Source organism: Orcinus orca, chromosome 11, assembly GCF_937001465.1.
Source record: "Orcinus orca chromosome 11, mOrcOrc1.1, whole genome shotgun sequence".
Classification (NCBI taxonomy): Eukaryota; Metazoa; Chordata; class Mammalia; order Artiodactyla; family Delphinidae; genus Orcinus; species Orcinus orca.
In genome coordinates this window covers 96138024-96163703 of record NC_064569.1, presented here as the reverse complement: position 1 = coordinate 96163703, position 25680 = coordinate 96138024, and the positions used below count along the sequence as shown (strand labels likewise).

General features: G+C 50.9%; 2 protein-coding genes across 4 annotated transcripts in view; one reads left to right on the top strand and one right to left on the bottom strand.

Moving 5' to 3' along the window:
- The first annotated feature begins 840 nt into the window (after window positions 1-840).
- Window positions 841-14536, top strand: LOC101276966 (cytochrome P450 2D14). Its single transcript, XM_049694570.1, is given in 10 exon segments — window positions 841-3926; window positions 4656-4827; window positions 5482-5634; window positions 5723-5740; window positions 5743-5882; window positions 6292-6465; window positions 6619-6644; window positions 6646-6769; window positions 6921-7148; window positions 7615-14536. Coding segments are annotated over 10 exon segments (1641 nt in total). The 5' UTR covers window positions 841-3740; the 3' UTR covers window positions 8035-14536.
- The window catches only part of LOC101273220 (uncharacterized), a 32363-nt gene continuing 16213 nt past the window's right edge, over window positions 9531-25680 (bottom strand). Inside the window, exons 1-10 of one of the 3 annotated variants that reach the window (XM_049694566.1) lie at window positions 19841-19862; window positions 18968-19049; window positions 16858-16896; window positions 15918-15961; window positions 15354-15430; window positions 11044-11109; window positions 10854-10892; window positions 10385-10573; window positions 10031-10073; window positions 9531-9685 (exon numbers count right to left, since the gene is read on the bottom strand). In XM_049694566.1, coding sequence (XP_049550523.1) covers window positions 9564-9685; window positions 10031-10073; window positions 10385-10573; window positions 10854-10892; window positions 11044-11109; window positions 15354-15430; window positions 15918-15961; window positions 16858-16896; window positions 18968-18993 — 645 coding nt within the window. In that variant the 5' untranslated portion in view covers window positions 18994-19049; window positions 19841-19862 and the 3' untranslated portion in view covers window positions 9531-9563. Of the gene's footprint in view, window positions 9686-10030; window positions 10074-10384; window positions 10574-10853; window positions 10893-11043; window positions 11110-15353; window positions 15431-15917; window positions 15962-16857; window positions 16897-18967; window positions 19050-19840; window positions 19863-25680 lie in introns of those variants that run through there. The other 2 variants (XM_004279549.4, XM_033405177.2) reach the window with 2 other exon arrangements.

Sequence of the window (25680 nt, the reverse complement as noted above, 5' to 3'; positions counted from 1 at the left end):
ACATTCTCTCCCCTGCAGTGAATGAGACTTCCTGCTGCTCCACATCCTGGTCAGCATTCGGTGTTCTCAGTGTTCTGGATATTGACCACTCTAATCGGTGTGCAGTGGTGATGTATTATTTTAAAGTAATTTTTACGCCGTGGTTTAAAAACACAGCAAAACTACCATCTTAACCGGTAAGTGTACTGTTCGGTAGTGTGAGGCATATTCATATTGTTGCGCAGCCGAGCTCCGGAACTTTTTCATCTTGTCCAGCCGAAGCCCTGTTCCCGGAAAACTACGGGAAGGGCCGGCCATTACACCACCCCACCCCCCCCACCCCACCCCCCCCACCCCGCCCAAGACCGCTGGCTCGCTCGCTCGCCCGTGGCGCTCCCCGACCACGCCCCCCCCCCCCCTCCCCGCCGGCGGCTGCCGGGCCGGCCCTCCACCTGCATCCCAGCGGGGCCCGGGAGGGCAGTACCGCGAGTCAGATGCCAGCTCCCACTTCTGTCCCCCGGGAGAAGCGGGAATTGAGGGGTTTCTTCCGCGGGCTTGGCCTTGCCCGGGGGGGGGGGGGGGGGGGGGTATAGCGAGCCAACTGCCACCAACTTTACAGCGCCCTCTCTGGGCGCTGCAGCTCCCTACTTGCTTTCTAGAGCTCTCTCCAAGGGGCTTGCTCCGCATCGCGTTTGAGTCCCACGGCTGGGTCTCCGTGCTTGGGGGCCCCAGGGCCTGGCGATTTCTGGTCCGTCATCTTGCGGACGTCACCCAGGACTCAGTCTCAGGTCGCAGTGTCCAGTTGGGCCTTCCCTGCGCGGGCGAACACGTGTGACACGGAGATTGGGGGACGGGAGAGAATGGGGGGGGCTCATCCCTCTAGCACCAGCAGCTTCACCAGAGCAGAAACCAGCAAGGGCAGGCTGAGTATGTTTCTAAAATAACAAATTTCAGTAACTTAAATGCTGGCCCTCATAGAAGTCTACGGTAGAGCAGTGGCTCAGAGCATGAGTTTTGAGATAGACCATAATGGTGCTCTGTGACTTTGACCCCGTGATCCCTGAGACTCCAGTGCCTTGGGGACCATAAAGCCACCTACCTTACAGGGTGTGGGGAGGATGGGGAGTGAACAGCAGTGCCCGGCATGTGAGTGTGCACAATGATTGAAAAAGGCCGTTGGCCTCACGATCACAGGTTTTCCTCAAGGCCTGTCCTGGACAATAGGTGCCCAGTAACGGGAGGGCACTGCCTGAATTACAGGCATGTCTGTCACTGCCCTTTGTATGTCCATTAGAGTGACTGGGGAGGGCGTGACACATCCAAAACAAAAGGGAGATGCAATTTATCGAGGGCCACTGTGACAAACCTGTGATAGACCATCCTGCCAGCCCGACTAACACCACCTGATTCTCTGGCTGAGCCCCGATGAAAGACCACAGGCTGGATCTGAGAAGACCCCAGGGTGCCCATGGGTCTTACCCTCTCAGTCTTTTGAGTGGCCTCAAAACTGGTCTCCCCGCCTCTTTGAGGCCCAGGAACCCCAGTTTCCCACAATCCAGTCCTCTGCCGGACCTTGCAAAGCCCCAGCCTCAAATTGCCCCCGTCCTGCTGTTTTGCATTGGTGCTTTAGTCCCACTGCCAGGTCACCTTGGCTTGCAGAGCCAAGCCAGCCGAAGTCCTCTGGGAAGTTTTCCCGGAAAGTGTGCTCCAGCCTGGGGCAATGTCCCCACAACCCTCAACGCAATCCCTGCACTGCTGGCCTGATGGTTAGCTCTCTGGCTCCCACTCCTCTTGGTCATGAGCACCTTGAAGCAGGGGCCCACCGTCGCCTTCCCGCCATGCTGCCAGTGCCGTGCCCAGCCCAGCACCCAGCACAGGGTGCATCCAGACAGGGTGGGACAGAACCCAAGCCTTGGTCAAGGCAAGATGCAGGAAAGGCCAGATAAACTGAGGAAGGCCCAGTCGGGCCCCAGCCAGCTAGACCCTCTGGCCCTGGGCCTGGCAGGAGGGTGGAGATGTGGGAATTTGGAAGGGGAGGAGCAGCTTTCACAGACCAAGCAGGGGTTGCAAATGTTGAAAGCCAATACCTGAAGGCCACAGCACTCTGTTGTCCTGCACCCTGAGAAGAACCTGGTCCTCCCCCCGCTGGGGAGTGAGATGGGAGGGAGGGAATGGGGGTGTCGGGGTACGGGAGTGGGGACAGCTGTTTTCAGAAAGAGAGGTTGCCTCATATACCCCTGGGATGGGTGAGGGGGCTTGACCCCTACCCAGGAAATGCCACAATTCCAGCCTGGAGGTGGCACACACTGGTGCAGGGTGGTACCAAGGTTTGCACATTTCGTCGAGGACTGGAGCCACTGAAGGGACCAGAGAGTCAGGATTGGAAGGTGTGGGGCTGGAGCCAGGGTGGACTGGACCCATGGAGAGGGAGGAGGCCGGCAAAGGGAGAGGCCTGAGAATCCATTCTTTGTGCTCCTCAGCAGGCCTGTGAGGGTGTAAAGAAATTACATCCCCATCTGGTATCCATGCCCTTGTCTTCTAGAGTTTGAACAGCTGATGTTCAAGGACAAATCAAGGAGGAGGAAGCAGGCCCACTCCTCTGAGGACAGTCACAGCCTATGCTAAGCCACTCTAGTACCCTGAGCTTACTGGCAGTCCAGTCAACAAGGTAAAGTGCCCACCTCACATGTCTCCAAGTTAGGAAATGGGCACAGACACAAAGAAGATTGATTCATCACCTGGGTGGCCACAAGAGCTAGAAGGTCCAAGGACCAGTTTGTAACAAACTTAGGAAAGGGTCTCTGGGCCATCAGACCAGCTGGTCATGTGACTAGGGAGCTCTGAAGACAATCCTGCTGCCTCCCCATCCCCAGATTCAAACTTGTCATGGCCACAACCAGGCGGAAACGGGCAGAAACCAAGGAAGCTGAGCCAGCGGCCTGCCAGGGGAAGGTCCCCAGCATCACTGCGAGCAGCCTCGAGGTGGGAGGAGGTGGGTTGGGTCCAGGCAACCACTGAGAACTCTGAGGACTTGGTGCTGGGTCTCTGTGCAAGCATGTAAGTGGTACATATGTGTTAATGTGTCTGGCTTTGTGGGTGTGTAAATATGCATGTGAGTAGGCAGTATGTGAATGTGTGTAAGTGTGGTTTTTGAGTGTGTGACTGTGTGTGTGTGTTGAGTATACTAGTGTGAAGTGAGGGGACACCAAGAACTTTATCCCCCTACAGTGGTTCCTCTGGTCATTAGGACCTCCCTCCAGCGCTGGGCAAGGGCCAGTAACAAACTTGGGAGGTGAAGGCCACTCAGGAGGAGGCAGGTGATACATGGGAGGACAAGGACATGTTCTGGGGATGAGGCTGTGAGCACATTAGAGAGTGTGAGACTAAAGTGACAGGTGGGTGGCAGGATCAAGTCTGAAGACCCCTGATTCTTCCTCAGAATCTTTACAGAGCTGGGGAGTCAGGCTAGGGGAAGGGGAGGACTTCTTGTGTCCTCCCCCTACCCTCTGTAAGCACGTGGAGAGGGCAGGAGGGACAGTGGCCATCTGTGCACCTGACTTTCCCCGACCCCTCCCTGCACCCTCTGGCAGCACACTCTCCCTGGCAGGTTGGCTCAGGGCAGAGGGCAAAGGCCAGTCTCAGCTCCTGTCATAAAGAAGACCCAGACTGGTTGAGCCCTGGAGGTGCAGTTGAAAGTGCCCTGCCTGGGCTAGTCCTAGGTGTCTGATGTGTTGAGGAGCCCAGTGCACACTGAGGCAGCCATGCTGCTGACTGGGGATACACTGGCGACCCTGGCCGTGGCTGTGGCCGTCTTCCTGCTCTTGGTGGACCAGATGCACCAGCACTCACGTTGGGCCGCACGCTACCCACCAGGTCCCATGCCACTGCCTGGGCTGGGTAACCTGCTGCAGGTGAACTTCCAGGACCCACTTCTCAGCTTTAGCCAGGTAAGGAGGGTGGGGGTGGGAAGTGGGCAGCGGAGGTCTTAGGGACCCCACCTAGCAGCAGACAGCGGGTGGTGGGTGAAGTCACAGGCTGGAAAAGGAACTGGGCCAAGAGGAGGAGGCAGATTTGAGAGGCTTCCTAAGGGAGGGCATTTGTTCAGGGCCCGAGAACAGTTGGATTTTCCCAACAGCCCAAGGTCCAAGAGGGCAAAGGCCAGGGGGTGGGGGAGTACGACTTGGCAACAGGCTGGGGATTCAGCTGGCCAGCTCTTACATTACGTGAGCCTGAGTCCCTTATGATTAAATCAGGAGGAAAGGTCTCGAGAATGGGGGAGAGGAGTCTGGTCTTGAGCCCTATTTAAATCAGGTAGTCGAGGTTGAGAGAGGTACAGTGATCTGGTTCAAATCTTTTGCCACCGTGAGGTCCAAGACCTTGGACCTCACGCTTACCTCTATGAATCTGTTTCTTCACCTGTAAAATGGGATGCTAACTTGGTCTATTGACAACTTTGGTGACCTCTGCACAGTCATAGCTGGGTGGTCTGATCCAACTTGAGGTCCTCGACTGTGGTGGATGTAATTAACCCCCAGGCTCACAAGACTGGATAAAATCTTTGCACCCCCTCGCTCCTGGTAGGGGCCTAGGGTTCCCGCAGGGCTCACGCCATGAGGCTGGGCCCGCAGCCTGGCGGGGCCTGGGCTTGACAAACGCCCTCGACCTTCGGCCTGCAGCTGCGGCGCCGCTTCGGGGACGTGTTCAGCCTGCAGCAGGTCTGGACTCCCGTCGTCGTGCTCAACGGGCTGGCGCCTGTGCGAGAGGCGCTGGTGTACCGCAGCCAGGACAACTCCGACCGCCCACCTGCGACAGTTTACGAGCACCTGGGTTACGGGCCGCGCTCGGAAGGCAAGCGGAGGAGGGGGCAGACCGCGTCCCGGCGGGGACTGGGCCAGCAGTGACCCGATACCGGCAGGGCCAAGGGGAGGCAGGGTCGCGGACATTCGGTGCAGGGAAGAGCCAGCGAATTTGAAGGGGCAGCAAGAGGAGAAAGGAGTCTGTGCCAAGGGTCGGGGGAGGAAGAATGCGGGCGAGGCAGGGGGCGGGGCCTTACGGAGAGAGGGCGGCCCAGGGCCATCGCGGGCACGAAGGGGAGGTCAGGGTGGGCAGGAATGAGGACGAAGTCAGAGCGGGCAGGGTAGGGCCGGGCCAGGACCTTCCCCGAAGAGGAAAGGGGGTCCCGGTGGGCAAAGTAAAAATTGGAGCCAAGACCTGACCCTAGCAGGGGAGAGTAGGCGAGCAATGCGGGCGGGCAGAGAGTGGGACCGGTCCCCAGGTGGAAGGGGGTGTCAAAGTGGGCGGGATTTGTTTGGGAGGGGAGGGTGAGGTTGGTGTGGGCGGAGCGGAGGGGCGAGGCCTGCCCCAAAGGGGGCGGGGCTGTGTGAGCAGAGCACCGGGAGGGGCGGGCCGAGGAGGCTCGGCGAGCCCGCCAGCGCTGTGGGCTAGCAGAAGGTGGGGCCGGGACACACCCGAGCCACGCCCACGTGCCCGCTCCGCCCCCAGGAGTGATCCTGGCGCTCTAAGGAAAAGCCTGGCGCGAGGAGCGGCGCTTCTCCTCGTCCACCCTGCGCAACTTCGGCCTGGGCAAGAAGTCGTTGGAGCAGTGGGTGACCGAGGAGCCCTCGTGCCTCTGTGCCGCCTTCGCCGATCAGGCCGGTGGGTGCTGAGGGACAGGGAACAGGTTTGAAGAGGCTGGGGAAGAGGAGATGGAGGCGACGCCCTGACGTGCACCGTTCCCTCCCAGGACGCCCCTTTAGCCCCAACGCCTCCTGAATAAAGCGGTGAGCAACGTGATCGCCTCCTTGACCTTCGGGAGCCGCTTTGAGTACAGCGACCTTCGCATCCTCAAGCTGTTGGACATATTGGAGGATGGACTGAAGGAGGAGGTTGGCTTCGTGCGCCAGGTGAGGGAAGGGAGCTTCATAGAGGAGGCCTCCGTCCTGCAAAGGGCCTCCCCGGAGGAGGATTTGCGTAGAGGGTCAGAGGAGGAAAGGGCATCCCGGGAGAGGAAACTGCAAGGGAAAAGGCCTGGAAGTGGGGAAATGACAGACAACACAGATGGGAGAGGCGGGGTGAGGGTCAGCGGGCTTAGGGGAGGAAGGGTTCCTTCATTGGAAGGCACCGGCACCCATGAGATGCAGACTTTAGGTTTATCTTTCTGCGCCCAGGGCCAGGAGAGAGGGGCGAGGCCTGCACTTAGGGAGGAACAAGGTCAATGGTGGGGACATCCTGGAGGAGGCTAGGACCTGACTGGTCCAGGTGAAAGCCTGAGCACCACAAGGTCCCAGGGCCCCAAAGCTGTGACCCCCACAGGTGCTGGAAGCAATCCCCGTGCTCCCGCGTATCCCAGGGCTGGCTGCCAAGGTCTTCCCGGGGCAGAGAGCCTTCATGGTCCTCATTGATGAGCTGGTCATCGAGCATAGGGTGACCCGGGACTGGGCCCAGCCACCCCGAGACCTGACTGACGCCTTCTTGGATGAGGTGGAGGTGAGGTGGGTTGAGGGTTGAAGGCCCCGTGAGGCAAGCGCAGGCCTGTGTATCACCCCGTGACCAGACACCTGGGCTGACAGGAGCAGAGTGGAAGGCCATTTGGAGGCTTCCTCCCTCTGTCCCTGCGCTTACCTTCCCTGCGTGGCCCAGGCCAAGGGGAACCCCGAGAGCAGCTTCACGCCTGGTGGTGTCTGACCTCTTCTCTGCCGGGGTGATCACCACCTCGGCCACGCTGGCCTGGGCCCTCCTCCTCATGATCCTGCACCCAGATATGCAGCGAGAGCCTAGCCCAAGGGGCCAGGTGGGATGGGGGAGGGAGGAAAGGGACAGCCTGAGGCCCCTGAGCTTGGTGGGTTTGGCCACCAGTAACAGCTCTGTGCAGAGGTCACAGTGACCTCCCCCTCCGAGTGGGCACAGCCCTACACAGGAGTCAGGAGGAGGTCAGGGCCCAGCCCTTGGGTCTGACCACTATGAGGATGCTTGTTTTTCCAGGACATGTCCAACAGGAAGTCGATGAGGTGATAGGGCAGGTGAGGCAACCAGAGATGGGGGATCAGGCCCTCATGCCCTTCACCATGGCCGTGGTCCATGAGGTGCAGCGCTTTGGGGACATCATCGCACTGGGCCTGCCCCACATGACATCCCGTGACATCGAAGTTCAGGGCTTCCTCATCCCAAAGGTAGGCCTGCGGCTCTCCTCACCCCAGCTCGGCACCATCTGCCACCTGGTAGCCCCAATGTGGGCATTGCCAGGTGGGGTCAGGACTGCAATCCAAGCCACCCAATCCTCATTTCCACAGGCACTGAATGTCCCAGGCTGGGTGGGTGTGAGGATGAGAGCAGAGGCAGGGCTGGCCCTGTCCATTCAGAGCCCGTAGTCGGGTAGGGAAGACAAACTAAAGCGTGTCACAGAGTGTTGGAGGAGCCCGTTCACCAAGGGACAGGTGGCAGTAAGGGCACCCATGGGAGGCAAGTCACTTACCCTGCCATGGGGACAGGGAGGGTGCCGAGAAGCTTCTTGGGCTGAGGGTTACTTGAAGAGTCCAGGTGTGTGCCAGGCAGAGGGTGTGTGCCCACGTGTGTTTGGTCGCAGGGGTCCAGGCATCCCCCAGTCCAGACCCACCCATGACAGATATTTCCTGCCAGGGGACGACACTCATCACCAACCTGTCATCAGTGCTGAAGGACGAGACCATCTGGAAGAAGCCCTCCCACTTCCACCCGGAGCACTTCCTGGATGCCCAGGGCTGCTTCGTCAAGCAGGAGGCCTTCATACCCTTCTCAGCAGGTACCTGTGGGGTGCCCGGTTTGCTTACCTGTCCTGAGGGAGTCTTGAAGGGGAGGAGCCCAGGCCCCCAGGCTCAGAGAGCCCCCATGCCCGCCCACAGGCCGCCGCTCGTGCCTTGGGAGCCCCTCGCCCGCATGGAGCGCTTCCTCTTCTTCACCAGCCTCCTGCAGCACTTGAGCTTCTCAGTGCCCACTGGGCAGCCCCGCCCCAGTGGCCACGGTGTCTTTGCCTTCCTGGTGACCCCATCCCCCTACCAGCTCTGTGCTCTGCCCTGCTAGAGGTGGGCACCAAGCCCCCAGCCCACTCCTCAAAAGTAGCCCTGATGTACAATAAACCAGTCTGGTGGCTCCAACCTGGCTTGAGTCCCACCCAGGGCCCCTGACCAGCCCCTTGGCGCTCATGGGGCCTCAGCAGCCTCCCCAGATCCAGCCCCTACCCCTGCCTGATCCATCCTTACCTGGCATTTGACCCCATTTGAGAGATGGGTATACCGAGGTTCAGAAGGTGACACCTTACCCCCTAGTCACCCTTGGAGACCCAATACTGGTTACTTGGGTTAGTGACAAAGTCTATAAATAGGTCCTGGCTTCTGGAAGGAACTAGAATAGGCTGGTGAGAGATTTCAGGCCCCAGTGGGGATGAGGAGGGCCCCACTCAACCTGGATGCCCACATTTCAGGCCCAGCCACCCTCAGTTTGCACCACAGGCCAGCAGCTCAGCCAGCACCATCAAGTCTGCTGCCCCCAAAGCTGGCGAACTCAGGGATGGCTGGGAAGCAATAGGCCGGGTTAGCACCCACAGCTCAGTCTTCAGATGCCAGAGCTCTCCCTGGGAAGCCTGATGGCAGCCCAGGAGTGTGCCACCTCCCTGGGACTCTCAGTCACCCCAAGATAGGATGCGCCCCCTTTCCCTGCCCCTTAGGGATGCTCATTTCCCAGCCCCTGCCCAATAGTAGTTGCCACTCACGGCCACGCTCGAGTGGGAGGACACTCATCTAGGCTCCAACCCGGGCTCTGTTCTCTGAGTGGCCAGGTCAGGCCGGGCGCTCAGGAGGCTTGGCAGGGGCCGGGAATGAGCCCCTGTGGGCCGCAGGCATGCCCTAGGGAAGGGGTCAACCTTGGACCCATGTGACAATGGGGTGGCCAGAGCAGAAGGAGGCCATGTGGGGAGCTGGGAGGAGGACACCCTGGCTCTAGTCCTCGCTCTGCTGCGACACTGTGTGACCTCAGGCTTCTATTCCCCTTCAGCCAATGAGAAGTTTGCACCAGATGGCTGCTGGGGCCTGTCTTCCTGCTCTGACTCTGGAGCTGGGACCTCATTAGCCTGGAGCCCTAGCTGAGGGCGGGGACTGCCACCGTCTACCTGTGCCCACCACCCCGACAGTTTGTTCTGGCCTCTAAGCACGCACAGGCACCACCCAAGGGCTTCTAATGACTGTCTGCTTACCTGAGTCATAAGCAGACTTCCTGGTGCATTTAGGTTAACAGCTTGGGGACCACAGACACTCAAGGCAGAAGCACCACCCCCAGCCAGGCCACTTTTGCCTTCATGACAGTGAGCTCCACAGCTCTTAGCATTCAGGGAACTTGGCCTCTCCCTTGGCACTGAGTCAGAAGACCAGCCAGGGCCCCGTTCAGTCTCCAGCTTATCCCCTGTCGTGGGCTTAGTGGCAGGAGGTGGTGTTCCTGCAGCTTATTGGAACAGGGAGCGTGGATGAAACAACACTGAGTTTGTGGAAACTTGAGGCCCCTGAAAGGAGGCAGCCAGGCCTGCAGAAGCGGCAACTCTGGATTTATTGGATGTTTTGTCATTCGTGGCTCTGAGTCTTGGGGATGTCAGAGGCTGGGGACCAGCCCAGCCAGAGCTTCCTCAGGAGCTGGGGGACCCAGCCCCCAGGCCTCTCCTCCATTAGGTCCACCTCAGAAGCCTCTAAAAAGCACAAACAGACATGCCCTGTGGGTTCCTTGCTGGGAGGAACCTTTCCCCAGGGCCAGGGTACCCTCTGGTGCCAGGGAAGCAGGTCAACGTTGATATAAGGCTAGGCATTCCTCCACCCCAAGCACAGTGGCCTCAAGTCCTGCCAACCCAAGAAGGAAGCAGGAGGCAGGGGGTGCTCATCAGGAAAGACAGGGCATCCGGCTACCTGGGTTTCTTCCCTCCCCTCCCTGGGGCAGGAGGGTCAGGGAGGAGCTCGGCTGTCTGTGGCCTCTGCAGGGTCACCGAGCTTAGAGAGGAGAGCAGCCCTGCTACAGCAGGTGGGGCCAGTTGTCTTACCAGAAGTATATGCAGCAATCTCCTTTTGGACCTTTTTATTTTCCTGGGAAGGAAGAAAGGGGACAGTGGTGGGATGAGACAGGCTCTGCACTGTGCAGATGGGGAAACAGGCCTCACTTCACAAGGAGTCAGGGGAGGCCAGGATTCAGATCTCCTCTGCTCAGGCCATGTCTACTCCTCTCAGCTCCTCACAGAGCTGTTGCTCGACTGAGATGGCAGTTTGGCTCAGTCATCTTGGGGGTGCCCCCGCCCCCCATTGCCCTCCTTCCCCAGGGCCTCTCCACTCCACCCTGCAGAGCCCTGGGGCTCCTCAGTAGGACCTATGCTGGGATGTTCCAGTCGAGGCTTCCTTACCTCCCAGCCTGGGGTCCCTGCCGCCTCCTCCTCCTCAGGTACCTCCTTCCCAGCAGGAATGGAGGAAGGAATGGGGCTGCCTGCTTCCTCTCCTGGGGACCTCATCTCCCCCTCGTCCGAAGACAAGATATCAGCCTCCTCCTTGGGGGCAGCATCATTCGGTCCTCCTGTTGCCTTCGGGGTCATGGCCTGCAGGGAGGGACAAGAGGGCAGAATATGGGCAGAAAGGCCCCCTGATCCCCCAACCCCTCTCCCTGTTCTCCACACCTGGAGTGTGTGTAGTTCTTTGTTTTTCCAGGGAAGCCCCTCCCTTCTCAGCTCACGCTGTGGGAGGGTTGTAGGTTTCCTAGAGGGGCCCTGCTACTCTCCCTGGGACCCCTGGCCATGAGCTGGGGCATCCCTGAGCCTCAGGGAGCTCTGACAGGAGACAGCCCCAGCCCCGGGCCCTTCCAGGGCAGGCCTCACTTACCTCAGAGTCTTGCTTCTCCCCACTCTTGACTCTGCGTCTCTGCAGAGGGAAACAGGGGAAGTGACATTCAGCTGTGAGTGTCTGGGAGTCCTTTCCTGCCTGGCCCATCCTCTTATGGTGTGCGCCTACCGAGGGTGCCCAGAACAGCCATCCTACCCCAGGGGGAGAGGGGTCCCCAGCCCTGACCCACCTGAGCGGTCACAGGGTAGCATTTATCCATCAGTCCCCACACTGGCCTTAAGGTCTCCCCTAAGGGCTGCATGACAAGGAGAAAGAGAGAGAGAAGGAAGGCTGAGGTGACATATTAAGGGCTCAGCTATGTACTAGTCCACTGTCAACGCCTGCTGCGAAGACACCTAAAGACTACCAAGGATTTAAGGAAAACTTCACACAAACAATAATTGATGGCTTTAGAAAGATAAACTTTGCATTTACAAAACAAGTATGGGCGCTAAAATAGAAATGTTCAAACAACAATCTCTAATTCTTCAAAAACAAATATGATATTATAATAGGAATTAAAAATTAAAAATCCAATCAAATTTTAGAAGGTAAAGAATAGAGAGAAGAGAGCGGGAGGTCCAACAGCTAAATCATAGATCTTTCTGAAAGAGGGAAAAGAGACAACAAACTGGGGTGGCAGGGAGAGATATCAAATAAATATGTTCATTTTTTACCAAGACAATTTCCCAAAGATGAGCGACATGAGTTTCCAGAAGAGAAGGAATCGCCAAGTGTCCAGGACAATGGATGAAGGAGACTCACCCCAGATTATGCCATCAATAAATTTCAAAACACTGAGGATGAAGAGAACCTAAAAACTTCCAGAGATATGAAGAAAAAAGTCTGTTTTAGGAATTCAACTTTCATCAGACTTTTCAACACCAACCCTTTGAAGCCAGAAGAAAATGAGGAGCTTCAAAATCTGTCAGAAAATTATTTCTAGTCTAGAATTCTATACCTAGCCAAACTTAGTTAAATATGAATTAAGACCTTTTCAGATATGTAGTATCTCAAGACTACCCCTCAGGAAGCAACTGGAGGCTGTGCTCCCCCCAAATAAAGAGTAACATCAGCTCCCACACGTGAAAGAAGTGAAGCACTCCCCACAATGACAGTGAAGGGAGGTCCCAGGACAGCTGAGCAGCAGGCCTCAAGGACGTCCCGTCCAGATGGAAAGAGGAGGATGGAGGGCTCCATGAGATATGTCTCCAGGGAAACGATCATACAGATAAAACACCTAATTTATCTAAGTGTATTGCAAGGAGATTAATATTTTTGGTAGAGATTTTGGATGAATTAATTATAGGTACAGAGAAAACAAATTTTTAAAAAAGAGGAAAAAACAAAATTATACACAAAGAGTAGTTACAGTACACTACGTGACTCAGGAATACTATTTACATAGTTTTAAAATGTAAACCCTCAGGCTTCCCTGGTGGCGCAGTGGTTAAGAATCCGCCTGCCAATGCAGGGGGGACACGGGTTCGAGCCCTGGTCCGGGAAGATCCCACATGCCGCAGAGCAGCTAGGCCCGTGCGCCACAACTACTGAGCCTGCGCTCTAGAGCTCGTGAGCCACAACTACTGAAGCCCGTGCGCCTAGAGCCCGTGCTCTGCTCTAGAGAAGCCACTGCAGTGAGAAGCCCCCGCACTGCAACAAAGAGTAGCGCCCGCTCGCCGCAACTAGAGAAAGCCCGTGCGCAGCAACAAAGACCCAATGCAGCCAAAAATTAATTAATAAAAAAATAAACACAATGTAAATCCTCAATATTGATCTAAATAAAATTACAATACAAGCCTATTAGAATGACTAAAAAAAGGTAAATGTTGGAAATGATATGGAACAAATGGACCCTCTCATTCATTGCCAGTGAGAATGCAAAATGGGTGCCAGCCATTTTGGAAAGGTTTTACAGTTTCCTACAAAACTAAATATACGCTTGCCGCATGACCCCACAATCCCACTGCTAGGTATTTACCTAAGTAAAAGGAAAACCTATGTTCACACAAAACTTGTACATGAACATTTATAGTGGTTTTATCTGTAACTGCCAAAAAACTAGAAACAATCCACATGTTTCTTACTTGGTGAATGGACAAACCATGGTACATCCATGCAATGGACAGCTACTCAGCAATAAGAAGGAACAAACACTGCTACACACAACTGGGTGGACCTCAAATGCCTTGTGCTAAGTGAAAGAAACCAGGCTCAAAAGACTACATACTGGGGAATTCCCTGGAGGTCCAGTGGTTAGGACCCTGTGCTTCCACTGCAGGGGGCCCAGGTTCAATCCCTGGTCAGGGAACTAAGATCCCACAATCCTGCTGCACAGCCAAATAAATAAATAAAAGACTACATACTGGATGTTTTTTTGTTGTTGTTTATTTATTTATTTATTTATTTTACTTTTGGCTGCGCTGGGTCTTTGTCGCAGCGCACAGGCTCAGTACTTGCCCCATGGCATGTGGAATCTTAGTTCCCCGACCAGGATCGAACCCGCGTCCCCTGCATTGGAAGGCGGATTCTTAACCACTGGACCACCAGGGAAGTCCCTGGATGTTTCCACTTATATGACCATCTTGCAAAGGCAAAACTATGGGACCAGAAACTGCTCACTGGATGCCAGGGGCTAGGAGTGGGGAAAAGGTTGACTATAAATGAGTATGGGGGAATTTTTTGAAATGATGAAACTGTTCTGTATCCTGGTTGTGGTGGCAATTATACAATTGCATACATTTGTCAAAACTCACAGAACTGCACACTAAAAGAGATGGATTTCACTCTGTATAAATAATACCTTAATTTTTTTAAAATGAGTGAAAAGAGCCCACTGTGTGGGAGAGGGACTTAAAAGCCAAAATGAGGACTTCCCTGGTGGTCCGGTGGTTAAGAATCCACCTGCCAATGCAGGGGACACGGGTTCGAGCCCTGGTCCGGGAAGATCCCACATGCCGCGGAGCAACTAGACCACGTGCCACAACTACTGAAGCCCACGCGCCTAGAGCCCATGCTTGGCAACAAAAGAAGCCACCGCAATGAGACGCCCGCGCACTGCACGAAGAGTAGCCCCCGCTCGCTGCAACTAGACAAAGCCAGCGCGCAGCAACGAAGACCCAATACAACCAAAAATAAATAAATAAATAATAATAATTAATTATTTAAAAAAAGCCAAAATAACATAAAAGTCAGCAAAAAAGCAAAACTGATACTTAAAATTTTTTAACAACTGAAGATGTCATTACTCAGAATAAAACATTTACAATGCAAAAAACTAGGATATAACTATACTGGAAGACTAGAGAAAGGTGAGATGTATGTTGGAGGTGGCAGTAAGTGTGCAGCTGTTACAAGAGCTAAATCCTCATCTTTCGTTGTAGGAATTCATTCGATAATGTTTAAATCTGAAAAATTAAGACAAAGCAGGATAAGCTTTCTATTTAGAACCATGGAGGCAAAATCAAAGGCTTCAGCTAGAAAATTGGAAGCTGGAAAGACTCCCACCCTGGGTTGTGGGAATCATGGGTGAAGAGGATGGGTGAAGGGACAAAAGACAGCTAGTTTTTTGTTTCAAGTCTTAAAACTTTGACTCCTCGAACTATGTATATGCATATCTTTGATGACAATAAAACTTTTTAAAATGAAAATTTGGTTAATTAAAAAAAAAAAAAAGGAAGCAACATAGGACTCTGTCTCTAAGGCACCTGCCAACATGGGCCTTATTAGGGGCTCTCCAACCTCTGAATAGTCTCTCCCTAAATATGTAGCACACACTTCTCCGTGTTGCTGGGTCACAGATAAGCTTATTCCCACGAAAATCCTCTCTTCCCAATAGCACTAGATGGAGAGCAGGAAGCCTCCAGAGACCAGGTATGTGGCTCTGTCCTGTCACCTGGGGCAGCCTGGGTCTAGTCACTGTTCTTCTGGGAGCCTACGTTTCCTCCTCTATAAAGTGGGAGCTACTGGGTTGCTGCGAGGTTTCAATAGATGGGCAACACCTAATCCAGCACGTGGCCCTCAGTGGGCATCCAGTGTCCATTTGTGTTTTCCTGACAGAGGGCTGGGAGGAGGGGCTTCTGCCATAGGTTCCTGGACCTGGGACGTTAAAGAGGGTATGTAACCCCAGGCAGGTGTCCTGCTCACCACCACCCGATTCACATATGAGTGTCGAACCATATTCCAGGGCTACTCACATGCATTAGGGGTCACCTGTTCCTTTAGGTTTGTCTAGGTCACTGCTACAGAGCTCTGAGGTGAGCTTACAGCCAGCCCATGGCAGGTGGGGCCTCTGTTTGACACTTTGCCAGGAACACAGGGAATTTCTCCAGAGCCCTCACATTCTCTCTCTCACACACACACACACACACACACACACACACACACACACACACACACACACACACACACACAGTTGGTTGACCATTTGAGATCAAGGAGTATGGCCTCTGTTTTTGCTACAGTGAGACAGTCCCTCTAAACTCTGACAGAGGTCCCTACCTGTGATGATTCCCCAGCAATCTCATGGTCAGGAGCTGTTTTCCCCACACACCCCTGAAAATAGTAGTACACCACTCCTGCAGGTAGATGAAGAAAGACTAGTTAAAACGTTTAAAAGAGTGATGTAATTATTTTTAAATGTCAGTATTTACAATATGCCAGAAATTATATCCTTTTCAACTATTTTAATGTGTGATGAAAGATATTAGATATTAACTTACAATGTGTGAAGGGATAGTTTTTCAAAAGGTATGCAAGCAAAAATTTGAAGATCACTGCTGTAGGACATTATTTGGTTGTATGCGTTTTTTGGTTTGTTTGCCGGTTTTGTGGGGTATGCATGGATTTTAGAGTGAGATATGGGTTCAAATCCCAGACTCACCATGAAGGTGCAGAGGGAAGAAAGGGGGAAAGAAGACCAGCCTTGGCTCTGAGCAGTGTGACCAGCCCTGGGGAGCCAGGTACATGGCACTCTCAGGAGGGGGCCTCTGGGAATCCCAGTGAGTAGCTGGAGACTGGGGTCCTGCCATCATCCCCAAATTACCCCAGCACCCAGACCCTTACCTGCAAGAATGAAGATGTGTACTACATACAGCAACTTGTATAGCCTGGAAGGAAAGCAGAGCTGAGTGTGAGGCTGGGGCCTCGTGCCCTCACCGGTGGGTGCTGGTTTTCCTCCCCAGTCCAAGCCCCAGGACCTATTCCACCAGCACTCGTCCAATCAATACTTGTGGATGAATGAATCCATCAGCAGTAACAGGGCTCAGCCTGGGCTCCCTGCTGACTGGCCGGCATGCTCTGTGCCTCTGCCTACTGCTGAGAAAGCCAGACTTGGTGCCTGGAACCCACAAGGATCCCCTGACCCACTCCCTTCTCCTTTCCTTCTTTACTTGTTTACACAGGTCCATCTTGCCTCTCCAGCCAGAAGGCAGGGACTTAGCCTTGGCTGGACACTCATAGTTATTCATTCAAGTGCTGGATTAGCTCTTCCCCCCAAAGCCCTCCAAAGCCCTCCCTACTCTGGACTGACAGATCCCACAACCTGGATTAGAAATAATATCTCATTGTCCATCCTCCTCTTCTAGGACCCCTCCCTTGGGACAAACAGAGCATCTTTTTTTTAAATTTTTTTTTTTTTTTGGCTGTGCTGCACTGCATGCAGGATGGTTCCTCGACCTGGGCCTCCACAGTGAAAGCGCCAAATCCTAACCACTAGGCAACCAGGGAACTCCCTCAAACAGAGCATCTCAGCACTGCCAGAATGATGGCTCCCTGCCTACACACACACAGGCATGTCCCACCTGTCAGTACCAGGCCCTCCACTCTGACCCTGAGTCCCAGAGACACTATAACACCCTCCACCCTGACCCTGAGTCCCAGAGACACTATAACAGTCAGGGAAAAGGGAATATAGAACCCTATTTTCCCATCCTTGTGGCACCAAGTGAGGGGTCCCCTTTCCTGGTCTTTTGGGGCATGGTAACAGGGCCCACCTAAACTTTACCTCTCTCTCTGGCAGCACAGACCAAACACCATTTTCAGTCTAAGAAGAAAAGATGGCAACAGTCAATGCATCACATAGACCCAGGGTCCTGGTGTTCCTTTACTCTGTGGCTTGCAGGGATTGCAATGGGCTAGAGGCAGTTGGGGGAATGGCAGGACCCCCACAAGCAGGGTTCATCCAGGGGAGAGCCTGCTGGTCACAGCTGGAGGCTAAACTCAGGATGGAGTGGGCTAGCACTAGGAGCTTGGAAAATGCTCAGGAATTTCTCCCAAGACCTCAGAGCCCCAAACAAAAGCTGGTTTCAACGTCCTCAGAGCTGGAAAGGTAGGTCCCAGGGAATCAGGATGGGAAAAGCAGGGTTGGGAGAGGATTAAGGAAAAAGGTATAGCTCTGTTAAACATTTTGTGTAAAATGACCCCAGGTGTAGGTGGCTAATTATAATAGCAAATAAAAAGGATTAAAAACTACGAACAGTTTGAAGTATTTTCTGTGTTATACAGCATTTTGGGAATAATCTTGGGAGTTCTGGGGGAGATTCCCTAGCTGCCTCAGAAATTCCCTGTCTAGAATCCCACCTTCAGTGTCAAATTGCATATAAACTGACACTGTGGTACAGTCAATGTCTCCAGGGTGAGGTGGACCTCAGTGTGGCCTGGTGAGCCTCTGTTTCCCAAGTGAGTTCCCCATTCTCCACAGGGACTATTTCGTTTTTTTATTTTATTTTATTTTTTTAGATGTACGTGGGCCTCTCACTGTTGTGGCCTCTCCGGTTGCGGAGCACAGGCTCCGGACGCGCAGGCTCAGCGGCCATGGCTCACGGGCCTAGCCGCTCCGCGGCATGTGGGATCTTCCCAGACTGGGGCACGAACCCGTGTCCCCTGCATCGGCAGGCGGACTCTCAACCACTGCACCACCAGGGAAGCCCCACAGGGACTATTTCGGAACCTCTCTTTAAACCTCCAGCCCCTCCTCTGCCTTCCTCACCTTCACCAGGGAACACACGCGCTACCAGATGGGTGTTCCCTAGACTTTCTGCCACCAAACTCACCCATCCTCTGCTTCTCACAGGTCATTTCCTCTTCAGGGGAGGAGGCTGCGCCCCCCTCTCTGGGGCTAGCCCCCTCTCGTACTCCATTCACCTGGTCTTCTCATAACCTGGGTGTTTGGAGGTCCCCTCTCTCACTTGTATATTCATCCTTTCCTTTTCTGGCTCCTTCCCATCAGTATTTAAACATATCACTCATCTCTTCCACTAAAAAAAGAAAGGCCTTCTCCCTTGAACCCATATCCCTTCTCCAGATACAGTCCTTATTGTCCCCTACCCTTCACACCAGTCTCCTTGAGAGAGCTGACTGCAGTACGTATCTTCACCCCTCTTCACCTCTCCCTCACTCCACAGCCCACTGCAATCTGTTTCTGTCCCCATCAACCTCTGAAGCCTCTCTCACCAAAGTCACCAATATGCTCCTAGTCACCAAATCCAGTGGGACTTTTTCGGGCCTCAGCTCACTTCATCTCTCTGCAGGGAACTACAGCACCTCCCTTCATACTGAATTTCCTTCTCTGAGAATACTGCTAGCAGTATACTCTACAGTAAGCTTTTTAGTTATTTATAACTTGGTGTGAGCAAAGTTATCAGGCTTTTTCTGAGGGAAGGTTTGGAGGAGAGAAAATGAGTCCTGAGTGAGAGAAGAAGAGGGGGAAAGGGGGAACGTCAAGTAGAAAGGGATGCAGGACAGGCAGGCTAGGAGTCGTAAAGACAATTTTCACCTGCTTGGGTGGTTTACTGAGCGCAACCTTTTGAAACTGCTTACCAAATCTACCAACCCTGATGACGTTAGTGATTTGCAGAGTATCCTTTGACCATATCAGTGTACAGGCAACCTATTCACCTCCCCTCAGGCTCCAGGACTGAGACTGAGAAGGGCACCGGAGCTCAGCTAAGTCTGGCAGTCCAGTGCACAGCCCCTCCCTTTCACAGGAGAGCACTGTCTGTGTGTGACATCATGTCTTAGGGGGCTTTATGACAGGACAACCTCTCCAACCTTGGCCAGAGTAGCTTGTCATTGCCTCAGGGTGGCTTTAAATCCCAACCAGTCAGAGAAAGCACCTTTGTAGGTATCTCTTTTGTTCCATTCAATGCCATCAATGCTGCCTGAGCTCCTGCAATGTGCCAAGCTGTATGCAAAGCCCTGTAGAGACACAAAGACACAAAGGTGTATAAGACTCAGTCTTGTCACATAACACAATAATCTTGTTTTTAAAATAACCATTTAAAATGACCATTTCTAAGTGTAATCCATTTATTCAACCAGTGTCTGCTGAGCTTTCATTCTGGTCCAGGAATAATGCTCAGGGGATAGAAATGTAAACAGGACACACAGACTGCCCTCAGGGTGCCTGAAGAAGTCAAATAGACATCTTCTGATTCAAGACAATAGCTTTTATACCCTCCCCAAATTACTATAAATGTAACTAAATAATAATTACAAAACTATGGTGGTTAAAACTGAAGAATGCCTTAGTTTCACACACACATGAAATATTTACCAAGAAAGATCACATTCTCAACCATGAAACAAGCCTCTATAATTTAAAAGATTTGAGTAAGACGCGGAGATCACCTTCCTCCCCACAGATACACCAGAAATACATCTACGCGTGGAACAACTCCTACGGAGCACCTACTGAACGCTGGCAGAAGACCTCAGACCTCCCAAAAGGCAAGGAACCCCCCACGTACCTGGTTAGGGCAAAAGAAAAAACTAAACAGAGACAAAAGGATAGGGACGGGTCCTGCACCAGCGGGAGAGAGTTGTGAAGGAGGAAAAGTGTCCACACACTAGGAAGCCCCTTCGCGGGTGGAGACTTCGGGAGGCGGAGTGGGGGAGCTTGGGAGCCGCGGAGGAGAGCACAGCAACAGGGGTGCAGAGGGCAAAGCGGACAGATTCCAGCGCAGAGGATCGGGCCGACCGGCACTCACCAGCCGAGAGGCTTGTCTGCTCGCCCGCCGGGGCGGGCGGGACTGGGAGCTGAGGCTCCGGCTTTTGTCGGAGCGCCGGGAGAGGACTGAGGTTGGCGGCGTGAACACAGCCTGCAGGGCGTTAGTGCACCGCGGCTAGCCGGGAGAGAGTCCGGAGAAAAGTCTGGACCTGCCGAAGAGGCAAGAGACTTTTACGTCCCTCTTTGTTTCCTGGTGCACGAGGAGAGGGGATTAAGAACGCTGCTTGAGAGAGCTCCAGGGACGGGCGCGAGCCGCGGCTAAAAGTGCGGAGCCCAGAGACAGACATGAGACGCTAAGGCCGCTGCTGCCGCCACCAGGAGGCCTGTGTGCGAACACAGGTCACTAGCCACACGCCCTTCCGGGGAGCCTGTGCAGCCCGCCACTGCCAGGGTCCCGGGATCCAGGGACAACTCCCCCGGGAGAACGCACGGCGCGCCTCAGGTTGCAACGTCACGCCGGCCTCTGCCGCCGCAGGCCCGCCCCACACTCCGTGACCCTCCCTACCCCCCGGCCTGAGTGAGCCAGAGCCTCCGAATCAGCGGCTCCTTTAACCCCGTCCTGTCTGAGCAAAGAACAGACGCCCTCCGGCGACCTACATGCACAGGCGGGGCCAAATCCAAAGCTGAGCCCCTGGGAACTGTGAGAACAAAGAAGAGAAAGGGAAATCTCTCCCAGCAGCCTCAGAAGCAGCGGATTAAAGCTCCACAATCAACTTGATATACCCTGCATCTGTGGAATACCTGAATAGACAACGAATCATCCCAAATTAAGGAGCCCTGTGGATGAAAGGCTCTTGGTGCTGCAGCCAGGAGTCAGTGCTGTGCCTCTGAGGTGGGAGAGCCAACTTCAGGACGCTGGTCCACAAGAGGCCTCCCAGCTGCACATAATATCAAACAGCAAAAATCTCCGAGAGATCTCCATCTCAACGCCAGCACCCAGCTTCACTCAACGACCAGCAAGCTACAGTGCTGGACATCCTATGCCAAACAACTAGCAAGACAGGAACACAACCCCACCCATTAGCAGAGAGGCTGCCCAAAATCATAAGTCTACAGACACCCCAAAACACACCACCAGACGTGGACCTGCCCACCAGAAAGACAAGATCCAGCCTCATCCACCAGAACACAGGCACTAGTACCCTCCACCAGGAAGCCTACACAACCCACTGAACCAACCTTAGCCACTGGGGACAGACACAAAAAACAACAGGAACTACGAACCTTCAGCCTGCAAAAAAGGAGACCCCAAACACAGTAAGATAAGCAAAATGAAAAGACAGAAAAACACACAGCAGATGAAGGAGCAAGATAAAAACCCACCAGACCTAACAAATGAAGAGGAAATAGGCAGTCTACCTGAAAAAGAATTCAGAATAATGATAGTAAGGTTGATCCGAAATCTTGGAGATAGAATGGACAATAGAATGGACAAAATGCAAGAATCAGTTAACAAGGACCTAGAAGAACTAAAGATGAAACAAGCAACGATGAACAACACAATAAATGAAATTAAAAGTACTCTAGATGGAATCAATAGCAGAATAACTGAGGCAGAAGAATGGATAAGTGACCTGGAAGATAAAATAGTGGAAATAACTACTGCAGAGCAGAATAAAGAAAAAAGAATGAAAAGAACTGAGGACAGTCTCAGAGACCTCTGGGACAACATTAAACGCACCAACATTCGAATTATAGGGGTTCCAGAAGAAGAAGAGAAAAAGAAAGGGACTGAGAAAATATTTGAAGAGATTATAGTTGAAAACTTCCCTAATATGGGAAAGGAAATAGTTAATCAAGTCCAGGAAGCACAGAGAGTCCCATACAGGATAAATCCAAGGAGAAATACGCCAAGACACATATTAATCAAACTGTCAAAAATTAAATACAAAGAAAACATATTAAAAGCAGCAAGGGAAAAACAACAAATAACACACAAGGGAATCCCCATAAGGTTAACAGCTGATCTTTCAGCAGAAACTCTGCAAGCCAGAAGGGAGTGGCAGTGAAAGTGTTGAAGGAGAAAAACCTGCAACCAAGATTACTCTACCCAGCAAGGATCTCATTCAGATTTGATGGAGAAATTAAAACCTTTACAGACAAGCAAAAGCTGAGAGAGTTCAGCACCACCAAACCAGCTCTACAACAACTGCTAAAGGAACTTCTCTAGGCAAGAAACACAAAAGAAGGAAAAGACCTACAATAACGAACCCAAAACAATTAAGAAAATGGGAATGGGAACACACATATGGATAATTACCTTAAATGTAAATGGACTAAATGCTCCCACCAAAAGACACAGATTGGCTGAATGGATACAAAAACAAGACCCATATATTTGCTGTCTACAAGAGACCCACTTCAGACCTAGAGACACATACAGACTGAAAGTAAGGGGATGGAAAAAGGTATTTCATGCAAATGGAAACCAAAAGAAAGCTGGAGTAGCAATTCTCATATCAGACAAAATAGACTTTAAAACAAAGACTATTAGAAGAGACAAAGAAGGACACTACATAATGATCAAGGGATCGATCCAAGAGGAAGATATAACAATTGTAAATATTTATGCACCCAACATAGGTGCACCTCAATACATAAGGCAAATACTGACAACCATAAAAGGGGAAATCGACAGTAACACATTCATAGTAGGGGACTTTAACACCCCACTTTCACCAATGGACAGATCATCCAAAATGAAAATAAATAAGGAAACACAAGCTTTAAATGATACATTAAACGAGATGGAGTTAATTGATATTTATAGGACATTCCATCCAAAAACAACAGAATACACATTTTTCTCAAGTGCTCATGGAACATTCTCCAGGATAGATCATATCTTGGGTCACAAATCAAGCCTTGGTAAATTTAAGAAAATTGAAATTGTATCAAGTATCTTTTCCGACCACAACGCTATGAGACTCGATATCAATTACAGGAGAAGATCTGTAAAAAATACAAACACATGGAGGCTAAACAATACACTACTTAATAACGAAGTGATCACTGAAGAAATCAAAGAGGAAATCAAAAAATACCTAGAAACAAATGACAATGGAGACACGATGACTCAAAATCTATGGGATGCAGCAAAAGCAGTTCTAAGAGGGAAGTTTGTAGCAATACAATCTTACCTTAAGAAACAGGAAACATCTCGAATAAACAACCTAACCTTGCACCTAAAGCAATTAGAGAAAGAAGAACAAAAAAAACCCCCAAAGTTAGCAGGAAGAAAGAAATCATAAAAATCAGATCAGAAATAAATGAAAAAGAAATGAAGGAAACGATAGCAAAGATCAATAAAACTAAAAGCTGGTTCTTTGAAAGGATAAACAAAATTGATAAACCATTAGCCAGACTCATCAAGAAAAAAAGGGAGAAGACTCAAATCGATAGAATCAGAAATGAAAAAGGAGAAGTAACAACTGACACTGCAGAAATACAAAAGATCATGAGAGATTACTACAAGCAACTCTATGCCAATAAAATGGACAACCTGGAAGAAATGGACAAATTCTTAGAAAGGCACAACCTGCCAAGACTGAATCAGAAAGAAATAGAAAATATGAACAGACCAATCACAAGCACTGAAATTGAAACTGTGATTAAAAATCTTCCAACAAGCAAAAGCCCAGGACCAGATGGCTTCACAGGCGAATTCTATCAAACATTTAGAGAAGAGCTATCACCTATCCTTCTCAGACTCTTCCAAAATATAGCAGAGGGAGGAACACTCCCCAACTCATTCTACGAGGCCACCATCACCCTGATACCAAAACCAGACAAGGATGTCACAAAGAAAGAAAACTACAGGCCAATATCACTGATGAACATAGATGCAAAGATCCTCAACAAAATACTAGCAAACAGAATCCAACAGCACATTAAACGGATCATACACCATGATCAAGTGGGGTTTATTCCAGGAATGCAAGGATTCTTCAATATACGCAAATCAATCAACGTGATACACCATATTAACAAATTGAAGGAGAAAAACCATATGATCATCTCAATAGATGCAGAGAAAGCTTTTGACAAAATTCTACACCAATTTATGATAAAAACCCTGCAGAAAGTAGGCATAGAGGGAACTTTCCTCAACATAATAAAGGCCATATATGACAAACCCACAGCCAACATCGTCCTCAATGGTGAAAAACTGAAAGCATTTCCACTAAGATCAGGAACAAGACAAGGTTGCCCACTCTCACCACTCTTATTCAACATAGTTTTGGAAGTTTTAGCCACAGCAATCAGAGAAGAAAAGGAAATAAAAGGAATCCAAATCGGAAAAGAAGAAGTAAGGCTGTCACTGTTTGCAGATGACATGATACTATACATAGAGAATCCTAAAGATGCTACCAGAAAACTACTAGAGCTAATCAATGAATTTGGTAAAGTAGCAGGATACAAAATTAATGCACAGAAATCTCTGGCATTCCTATACACTAAGGATGAAAAATCTGAAAGTGAAATCAAGAAAACACTCCCATTTACCATTGCAACAAAAAGAATAAAATACCTAGGAATAACCTACCTAAGGAGACAAAAGACCTGTATGCAGAAAATTATAAGACACTGATGAAAGAAATTAAAGATGATACAAATAGATGGAGAGATATACCATGTTCTTGGATTGGAAGAATCAACATTGTGAAAATGACTCTACTACCCAAAGCAATCTACAGATTCAATGCAATCCCTATGAAACTACCACTGGCATTTTTCACAGAACTAGAACAAAAAATTTCACAATTTGTATGGAAACACAAAAGACCCCGAATAGCCAAAGCAATCTTGAGAACGAAAAATGGAGCTGAAGGAATCAGGCTTCCTGACTTCAGACTATACTACAAAGCTACAGTAATCAAGACAGTATGGTACTGGCACAAAAACAGAAATATAGATCAATGGAACAGGATAGAAAGCCCAGAGATAAACCCACGCACATATGGTCACCTTATCCTTGACAAAGGAGGCAGAAATGTACAGTGGAGAAAGGACAGCCTATTCAATAAGTGGTGCTGGGAAAACTGGACAGCTACATGTAAAAGTATGAGATTAGATCACTCCCTAACACCATACACAAAAATAAGCTCAAAATGGATTAAAGACCTAAATATAAGGCCAGAAACTATCAAACTCTTAGAGGAAAACATAGGCAGAACACTCTATGACATAAATCACAGCAAGGTCCTTTTTGACCCACCTCCTAGAGAAATGGAAATAAAAACAAAAGTAAACAAATGGGACCTAATGAAACTTAAAAGCTTTTGCGCAGCAAAGGAAACCATAAAGAAGACCAAAAGACAACCCTCAGAATGGGAGAAAATATTTGCAAATGAAGCAACTGACAAAGGATTAATCTCCAAAATTTATAAGCAGCTCATGCAGCTTAATAACAAAAAAACAAACAACCCAATCCAAAAATGGGCAGAAGACCTAAATAGACATTTCTCCAAAGAAGATATACAGAGTGCCAACAAACACATGAAAGAATGCTCAACATCACTAATCATTAGAGAAATGCAAATCAAAACTACAATGAGATATCATCTCACACCAGTCAGAATGGCCATCATCAAAAAATCTAGAAGCAATAAATGCTGGAGAGGGTGTGGAGAAAAGGGAACCCTCTTACACTGTTGGTGGGAATGTAAATTGATACAGCCACTGTGGAGAACAGTATGGAGGTTCCTTAAAAAGCTACAAATAGAACTACCATATGACCCAGCAATCCCACTACTGGGCATATACCCTGAGAAAACCATAATTCAAAAAGAGTCATGTACCAAAATGTTCATTGCAGCT